The sequence below is a fragment of the Eumetopias jubatus genome, unplaced genomic scaffold, assembly GCF_037043125.1.
Source record: "Eumetopias jubatus isolate StellerSeaLion01/CBP00866 unplaced genomic scaffold, mEumJub1_p1.0 scaffold_52, whole genome shotgun sequence".
Lineage (NCBI taxonomy): Eukaryota > Metazoa > Chordata > Mammalia > Carnivora > Otariidae > Eumetopias > Eumetopias jubatus.
In genome coordinates, this window is record NW_028274858.1 from 1,258,763 (window position 1) to 1,268,593 (window position 9,831).

The window sequence follows — 9,831 nt, forward strand, 5'->3', positions numbered from 1 at the left end:
AATTTTAGAATGAGACTCTTCGGTTCCAACATTAGCTACATGGTAGGAACCAGTTATTTATTATAAGAAACTGTAACAAGAAAATTATTCAATAGATATATTCTGACTTGTTCTCTTCTGTTTTTAATTAAAATGATATTTAGGAACAAGAGCATTATTTATTCAGCAAATACAAATTGAGTGCATTCTCTATGTCAGATCTAATAATAGGGTTAGAAAATACAATAGTGAACAGGACAGACCAGCAAGGCTCCTGTCTTGTTGAAATATATTTAGGTAGGGGAAATTGATAATAATTCAGTAAACAAATACTTAGATAATTAAAGATAATATTTTCTGCTTGGCAGGAATGGAGCAAGAGCCACAAAATGGAGAGCCTGCTGAAATTAAGATCATCCAGGAAGCATACAAGAAGGCCTTTTTTTTTGTTAATAAGGGACTGAATACAGATGAATTAGGTCAGAAGGAAGAAGCAAAGAACTACTATAAGCAAGGAACAGGACACTTGCTCAGAGGAATCACATATCATCGACAGAGCCTGAACACATAGGTGCTGGGTGGGAATCTGCTAGGCAGATGCAACAGAAAATGAAAGAAACACTACAGAATGTACGTACCAGGTTGGAAATTCTGGAGAAGGGTCTTGCCACTTCTCTACGGAATGATCTTCAGGAAGTACCCAAGTTATATCCAGAATTTCCACCTAAAGACATGCCTGAAAAGTCACCAGAGCCTCAGTCCTTTAGTTCACCTCCTCAGCACACTGAAGTAAATGGAAACACTTCAACGACAAGTACAGGGTTGGTTCCTGCACCTAGTTCTTTATCCTTACCATCTCAGAGTCCTCCCGCAGAAGCACCTCCTGCTTATACTCCTCAGGCTGCTGAGGGTCATTACACTGTATCCTATGGAATAGAATCTGGGGAATTTTCATCAGTTGGAGAAGACTTTTACAGGAATCATTCTCAGCCACCTCCTCTTGAGACCTTAGGGCTAGATGCAGATGAGTTGATTTTGATACCAAACGGAGTACAGATTTTTTTTGTAAATCCTGCAGGGGAGGTTAGTGTACCTTCATATCCAGGGTACCTTCGAATTGTGAGGTTCTTGGATAATTCTCTTGATACTGTTCTAAACCGTCCTCCTGGGTTCCTTCAGGTAAGCCAAAGAAAAATGTAAATACAATTTGAAATATGTATAGAATACATCATTTTCGTTTGTCAGTATTTATTATGTGTCCAGGACAATAAGTGCAAAAAGATTATTCTCATTCCTTATTAATATATTCTGTGAAATTTATGAGCCTTAAATATCTATGTGTTTAATAGATTATTTTATTAAAGATACAAAATACTGTTTTATTTTTTTCAAAATTGTGTTTTAGTATTAAAATTGTGATGACAAGATCTGAGGGGCATCGGAGAATTCATCCTTAAAATTTTAATTCTTTATTGAAGAAGAAACCTAATAACTTCAATTTAAAAAGGGATTTATGTAACTCATGTGGATGTGTTACTGTAAATTTCCACAACTGTTGTCAAGCCCCATCTGAGGGGTTGATCTGGGCTAGACCCAGCCCAGTATGTCGAACAGTGGTTCTCAAACAGGGATGATCCCCCTCCACTCTTCAACCCAAGGACATTTTGACAATGTCTGGAGACATTTTGGTTGTCACAACTGGGGGGTGGGTTGTGCTACTATATTAATAATGTGCTACTGCTACTGGCATATAGTAGGTAGAGGCCAGGTGGAACTGCTAAACTTCTAAACAGGATCACTTCATCAATCAATATTATCTAACCCAAAATGTTAATCATGCAGAGGTTAAGAAACTTTGGTATAGAAGTAGAGATTGTGATGATAATTTAAGATGCATTTCTAACATTCCAAGCAGATAAATTTATCAGAAATGCCCTTGGTCCAAGAGTAAAGACTGGTGCTAAATAACAGCTGGTGTTGTTAGGGCACTGCTGTGGAATTAATGAAATATTCTAAAGGCAATATTTTGAAGGTGATGTTGTAATAACAATCTGTTTTTAAATGATTGGACGTCAGTATAGGGAGTTGGGTTCTAGAAATGAGGACTCCATTTACACTGGGTATAACAGAGAAATTTGCATGCATGTCAGGAAGATGACTATTTGAACAAAGCAGGTCTTTTTGTCCAGAGTCCAAATGATGCCATTGGTTTAGTTACAGCACTAGTTACCTAGATCGATTTTGTCTTTTGGTATATTCCACTTTTAATTCTTATGCAGCTTTTACAAGGAATCAACTTGAAAGATGTTTTAAAGGTAGTTGGAGACTTACTAACTGTATGAAGGAGTTGTTTGGGGGCATTGCTGAAAAAAAAAAGACTTCATTATAGGATAGGAAGAATATTTTGTATCCCATAGGTTATTTTAGGAAAGAATCCTTGAGGTAGAAAGAGTAGGCATATTGATTGGGATTGTGAAGAGGCTCATAAAAGCTGTAATACTTTCTGCTGAACTGGTAATAGAGCTGTGTTGTAACAGTGGAATTTAAAACCTTTTGGGAGAGGGAGGTGCCTGAATGGCTCAGTTAAGTGTCAGACTCTTGATTTCAGCACAGGTCACCATCTCAGGGTTGTGATATCAAGCAAGGCTCCATGTTGGGCATGGACCCTACTTAAGATTCTCTCTCTCCTTCTCCCTCTGCCCCCCCCAAAAAAACCATAAATAAATACATACATACAATAAAATACAATAAACAATAAACCTTTGGGGCCCAGGCTACTGGAGATATGGGAAATGAATATCAGAAACACTCTACTTGGTTACATGAGCTCAACCAATAACATGACTTGTTCTGTAGTAAAAATTTATCCTGTTTGAGTGCTATAAATAAAGTGTTTTTAATCTTTCTAGTATCTCCTATTTTTGGTTGTAAATAATAAGTAAAATTTCACCCAAAGTTTAATTTGAGTCTCTCAAAGGGGCTCTCATTTGCATGTATTCAGATATGTGTAACAGTGACCTAAAAGGCAGTTAACTTGTGTTTACTGAATGTCTCTGTTCTGAAAAACAAACACTAAATCAGCTGAGTATTAGAAGTTAAATATATTTTTTAAATATAACTTTTTATATTGCAAAAATCACTATAGGTCTATTCATGAAATTAGAAATTAATTTGGTCTTAAGTAGGCAGACATAGAATTCTAGGGTTCCTAAAAACTATTTTTCTCTAGGTTTTAGTTTAATAACCTTTTTAAACCTATTAAATTTGTAGTCAGTTCATTAGAACTTAGACATAGGGTTTCTCTCTGAAAGTGAATCTGGGAGAAATCAGCCTGTTGTGGATAAGCCTTCCAATCTGTAATGATTTACCCTGAGAAAAGTCTAATAAAGTTTCATTTCAGAAGATTTGGAGATACTCCAGTTCAATCAGGGTGTCAAGAATGTAGTTAGTCTTAGAGAAATCATGACAATAAAAGAAAACTTTCCCTTTGCAACTTTTTTTGTCAGTTTCATACTTCTGCTATTATCACTTTCTTAATATTTCAATTTAAATGTCTCATTTGTTGGGGTTCCTGGATGGCTCAGTTGGTTAAGTGTCCAATTTTGATTTCAGCTCAGGTCATGATCTCAGGGTCAAGATTCTCCCTCTCCCTCTGCCCTACCTCCCCTCTCTTAAATAAATAAATAGGTAGGTAGGTAGGTAGATAGGTAGATAGATAAATGTCTCATTTGTTAATTTTATCATCCCAACCAGTAACAACTGTGAAATTGAGGGACAGATGTATTTTTTCCTAATACATTGAAATACATTACTATTCAAATTTAAATAATTTGGTTTATTACTTGAGGTCATTTCATATACCACTCATGGTAATATATCATACCTTGGAGGATACAGCAATGAGTTTTATTATGACTTCTCTAAAGTTTGACTTATAAAAGATGGAGAGTGGCATTTGAGATGACTAAAAAAGAGAATCCATAATAGAAGAATTTGAGGGGCGCCTGGATGGCTCAGTCATTGAGCGTCTGCCTTCGGCTCAGGTCATGGTCCTGGGGTCCTGGGATCGAGCCCTGCATCAGGCTCCTGGCTCCGCGGGAGGCCTGTTTCTCCCTCTCCCGCTCCCCCTGCTCGTGTTCCCTCTCTTGCTGTGTTTCTTTCTGCCGAAAAAATAAATAAAATCTTTTTTAAAAAGATAGAAAACATAAAAAGAAGAATTTGAAAAGGTTTGTAAGGATTTTCCAAGAAAGAATCAGACTTGGATACTCTGATCCTTTTAGGTTTATATTCTGTTGGTTAGAGATGATGGCAGTGCACCAGATTTTTCCATTTTTTATATGAAATTCTTTCATGCTCTTTGACTCATTTGTACAATATTTTGTTCTCCCAAGTTTCTTAATAATTAGGAAAACAGTGTGTCCTGGATGAGCAGCACAATTAGAATATTATTCTTGGGCACCTGGGTGGCTCATTTGTTATGCGTCTGCCTTCGGCTCAGGTCATGATCCCAGGGTCCTGGGATCAAGCCCCGCATCCGGCTCCCTGCTTGGCAGGAAGCCTGCTTCTCCCTCTCCCCCTCCCCCTGCTTGTGTTCCCTCTCTCGCTGTGTCTCTCTCTGTCAGATAAATAAATAAAATCTTTAAAAAAAAAAAAGATTCTTCTTGCTCAAAGAATGTAATCTCAATGGAAATGAATATATTTGGTTATTATGAATTAAACTTAAGTCTCTTCTGAATTTATATCTCCAGAAAGTGAGCTTAATTTAAGTCTTAGTGTATGGACAATCTGATGATATTGCAGGGCAGCTTTGTGTTGTTTTGATTGAAGTTAATAGTAGATGGTAAATGTATAAACATAATGATCTCTTCTAGCTATGTCATGTCAGGTTTTCAGACTTAGTAAAAAAAAAAAAGCAGCATTGTGAATTCTGGGTTTATTATTTTTTATAAGATTTTATTAAGAGAGTGTACTGTGGGGGGAGGGCCAGAGGGAGAGGAGAGAGAGAATCTCAAAGCGGACTCCGTTTTATCTCACGACCCCAAGATCATGACCTGAGCCAAAATCAAGTCGGATGTTTAGCCAACTCAGCCACCCACATTCCCCTGGGAATGCTGTGTTTCTAGTTAAAGGAATTGTTTGGCTTCTCTGGTGCCAGATTGCTTGTGTCTAAATCCTAGCTCCACTTTTCTCACAGACTCTGAGCAACTTAATTAACCTCTCTGTGCCTCTTTCTTGTATGTAAAATGACAATATCTAACTTCATGGAATTGTGAGGATTAAATCAGTAAATACATGTACTTGAAAACGGTTTGATTTTATTTCCACAAAGGCATGTCTAATTTGAATTATAAAGAAAGTCTTAATTTATTTTGTTATTTATTTAAAACTAACTCATTATTGGTTATTTGTGGGCTATTTAAGGCCACTGACTTGAAGACTGTATAGTTAGTGGAGCAATAACATTTTCAGGACCGTTCTTGTGGGTGATATATACACAAAGATTAGACAAGCAAATGGCTAATTTTTAGTGGGGATTTGTTGATGCTAATGATTTTGTAAAGCCATGTAAAATGCATTTAGAATTTTGAAATGTTTATTTTCTGGTATAACAATTCTAAAACCAGTGAAAACCTAGTTCTATTCATTGATTTTTTTTTTTCCTAACTAATCCTTTCAGGTTTGTGACTGGTTGTATCCTCTAGTTCCTGATAGATCTCCAGTTCTTAAATGTACTGTGGGAGCCTACATGTTTCCTGATACCATGTTACAAGCATCAGGATGCTTTGTGGGGGTTGTCTTGTCTTCTGAATTACCAGAAGATGATAGAGAACTTTTTGAGGATTTATTAAGACAGATGTCTGACCTTCAGCTTCAGGTAACTTGTGTGATCATCTTTAGGATGAAATCTACTTTAATGTAAGAACTTACACTTTTAAAGAAACTGTAATAGGGTCTAATATGATCAAAGTTAGAAAACTGAGAATATATAATTTGCTTGTGTGTTCACAAATACTGGCTGGAAATTGCCTGGATTTGAATTTGAACTCTTGCACTTAATTGCTGTTTTACTCAAGTAATTGATCTTCTTTTTAGTTTCTTTATCATAAAATGGGAATAATATCTACTTCATTGGGCTGTGGTGAATACATACTGGATCACAAATCATGCATATTTTCTGAACACAATGCTATGAAACTCAAGGCAACCACAAGAAAAAAATTGGAAAGGCCATAAATACATGGATGTTAAACAACATGCTACTGAAAAATGAATGGGTCAACCAGGAAATGAAAGAAGAAAATTTTTTAAAAAATGAAAATGAAAAGAGAATAGTCCAAAATGTTTGGGATGCCATAAAAGTGGTCCTGAAAGGGAATAACATAGCAATAAAGGCCTACTTAAGAAGCATGAAACATCTCAAAGAAAAAGCCTAACTTTTACATAAAGGGGCCAGAAAAAGAACAACAAATGAAGCCTAAAGATTATAATGGAAATATTGACATAGAACCTAAAAAACAAATATAACAGATCAATGAAAGCAGGAGGTGGTTCTTTGAAAATTTTAATAAAATTGATAAACCCTTACCAGACTTATTAAAAAAAAGATCCAAATAAATAAAATTAAAAAATGAGAGAGAAGAGGTAACACCCAACAATGCAAAATACAAACAAGCATAAGAGGATATTATGAAAAATTCTATGGCAACAAATGGGACAACCCAGAAGAAACTGATGAAATCCCAGAAATATATAACAGACCCAAACTGAAAGAAACAGGAAGAAATAGAGAACTTGAGTAGACTGATAACCAGCAAAGGAAGCGAATGGGTAATCAAAAATCTCTGAACATACAAAAGTCCAGGACCAATTCCCTTCACAGGCAAATTCTACCAAACATGTAAAAAGACTTAATGCCTATTCTTCTCATAATATTCCAAAAAAGGGAAGGCAAAGTTCTAATTCGTTCTATGAAGCTAGCATTATCCTGATACCAAAACCAAAGTCTCCACTAACAAAGAGAGGTAGAGGCCAATATCCGTATTGAATATGGATGCAAAAATTCTCAATAAAATATTAGGAAACTGAATCCAAAAATACATTTAAAAAATCACAAATTCACCACAATCAAGTGGTATTTTTCTGTGCATTCCAGGAACATCTGGTTTCCAGAAGAGAAAGCGATTTCCATTCTAGGTGTGGAAACAAAGGCAAGGTGCCCAGTCCCTGTCTGGGAGATCCAGGTCCGTGGAGAGTACAACATTTGACCCACAAAAGTTTCTTCCAAAAGGAAGCTTTCTAGCACAGGGGTGGGCAAGCTTCGGCGGGCTTCCATATCCTTGCCTCTGAGAAAGAAGACTGTGGAGACTGCCACTTACCAGGAACATCTTGTTTCCAGAGATCAAACAATTTCCAGCACGGGACTGGAAGGAGAGACTAAGGGGCATGTCCCTGTCAGGGAGAAACCAGTCCGTGGAGACTGCCACATTCATGAACACCTCATTTCCTCAAGCGAGAAGCTTCCTAGCCTATATTGGTGAGAACTACCAGGATAATGCCATACCCTCCTCTCTGAGAAACAAGACTGTGGGGAATGACACTTTCCACTCACATCTCATCTCCAGAAGAGAAAAGCGATTTCCAATCCACGTGTGGAGGTCTAGGATAGGGGCCATGGCCTTATGCTTAGAAACGAGGCTGGGGAGCATGCACCATTCAGAGAACCATAAGTTTCTCAAGCGAGAAGCATTCTAGCATGTATGTGTTGAAGCCTCCAAAACATGGCCCATCCTCCCTCTGTGAATCAAGTCTCAGGGCAACGCAACCTTCCCCTAAGAGGAATTTCACTCCAGTGAGAATCTTTGGACCACGTTTGTCTAGAGGCATGCACAAAGTGCCATGCCCTTCACTCAGAGAAAGAAGGCTGCAAATAAAGCAAGTTTCAGTGAAGAACACGACACTTCCTAACAAATCCCTTCGAACAGATCCATGTGTTTTAACATGAGGAAATGCTGTATCCTTCACTTAGGGAAAGAATTATGTGGAGGAGTCCATTTCAACAACATCGTAGTTTTTCAAGCCAGAAACTTCCAAGCCTCTCTGTGTGGAAAGATTACGTTAGGGCCATATTCTTTCCTCCAAGATACCAGATGATGGAGGAACCCGCTGTCTACTCACATCTTGTTTTCACAAGAGAAAAGCCATTTCTCATATTTGTGTGGAAGTATATGGAAGGGGTGTCGTCCTTACAATGAGAAACAAGACTGTGGAGAGTGCAACTTTCAGAGCACCACAAGCGTCTCTAGTGAGAAGCCTTGTGGCACGTAGGCCTTGTAGCATCCGAAAGGTGCCTACGCTTCCCTCAGTGAAAACAGTCTGTATCAAATACAACGTTCAAGTAACCTCTTCCTTCCTGAAGATACAAGCCTTTCCCTTGCAGTTGTGGGATCATGAGGAAACATCCGTACCCAAAACTCTGAAAAACAAGACGTGGAGAATGGAAATCTTCACGGCCTTCTGGATGTCAGAAGATAGAACCATATTCAAATCTGTGTGCGGAAGCATAGGCAAGGGGCTAGGACGCTATGCTTAGAAACAAGTCTGTGGAGAAGAGAACGTTCAGCACACCACAAGTGTCTTCCCAGAGAGATCTTCTAGCAGGGATGTGTGCAAGCATCAGGATAGTTCCATCTCCTTCCCACTGAGAAACAAGCTTGTGAAGAATGCCACTTAGAGATCACATCTTGTTTCCAGGGTTCCAAGCGATTCCCAGCATATGTGTGGAAGGACAGGCAAGGTGCAATGTCCCCCACTGTTGTAGTAAGAATTCTGTGGACAATGCAACCTTCAGGAAACCCAAGTTCCCTCAAACAAGAAGCTTTCTAATATATATGTCTAGAAGCCTCTTTACATGGCATATATTTCCTTGTGGGAGACAAGATTGGGCGGAATGCGACTTCCACCAGCATCGAGTTTCCAGAAGAGAAAATCGATTTCCAATATATGCGTGGAAGCCTAGTGTATGTAGGGGCCATGTCCTGACGCTTTGAGACAAGTGTGTGGAACATGCACCATTGAGAGAACCACAGGTTTCTCAAGCGAGACGCATTCTAGCATGTCTGTGCTAAAGCTATGGAAACATACCCTATCCTTTCCTCCTTGAATACTGTCTCTGGGAAATGCAACTTTCCCCTCCGAGGAAGTTTGTCCTGGTGAAATCTCTCTAGCATGTTGTTCCGGAGGCAAGCAGAAAGTGCCACAAATCCTTCGCTCAAGAAAAAAGTCTGTGAAGAAAGCAAGCTTCAGTGAAGGACATGACACTTCACACCAAATCCCTTCCAGAAAATATATGTGTTGTAGCATTAGGAACGTGCCGTATCCTTGCCTTGGAGAAAGAATTCCTTTGAGAGTGCAGTTGCCGCCACGTCGTGGGTTTTCAAAGGAGCAGCTACCTACCCTATATGTGTGGAAGCATCACGAGAGGGCAATAGTCTTCCCTTGAGAAACAAGCCATTGCAGAATGTCGCTTCTCACGCAAGTCACTTTTATAGGTTAGGAAGGCGATTTCCAATATCTGGAAGTCTCGGGAGTGGGCAATGTCCTTATGCTTCCAGACAAGTCTGTGAAGCATGCAGTGTTCAGAGATCCACCAGTTTCTCAAGCGAGAAGAATTCTAGCATGTATGTGCTGAAGCTTCAGAAACATGGCCTCTTATTCCCTCTGTGATTACAGTCTCAAGGGAATGCAACTTTCCCCTCAGAGGAGGCTTGGTACAGGGAAAAGCTTTCTGGCATGTTTATGTAGAGGTACGGGGATGTGTGGTAGCAATAAGGTGCTGTACCTATGGCCTGGAGA

The 9,831-nt window shown here is 38.8% G+C and overlaps 1 protein-coding gene across 1 annotated transcript; it reads left to right on the forward strand.

Moving 5' to 3' along the window:
- Window positions 1-349: 349 nt before the first annotated feature.
- On the forward strand, window positions 350-9,780 carry LOC114203602 (spartin-like). Its single transcript, XM_028096934.2, is given in 4 exon segments — window positions 350-518; window positions 521-1,158; window positions 5,657-5,854; window positions 9,709-9,780. Coding segments are annotated over 4 exon segments (1,077 nt in total).
- Window positions 9,781-9,831: the final 51 nt, after the last annotated feature.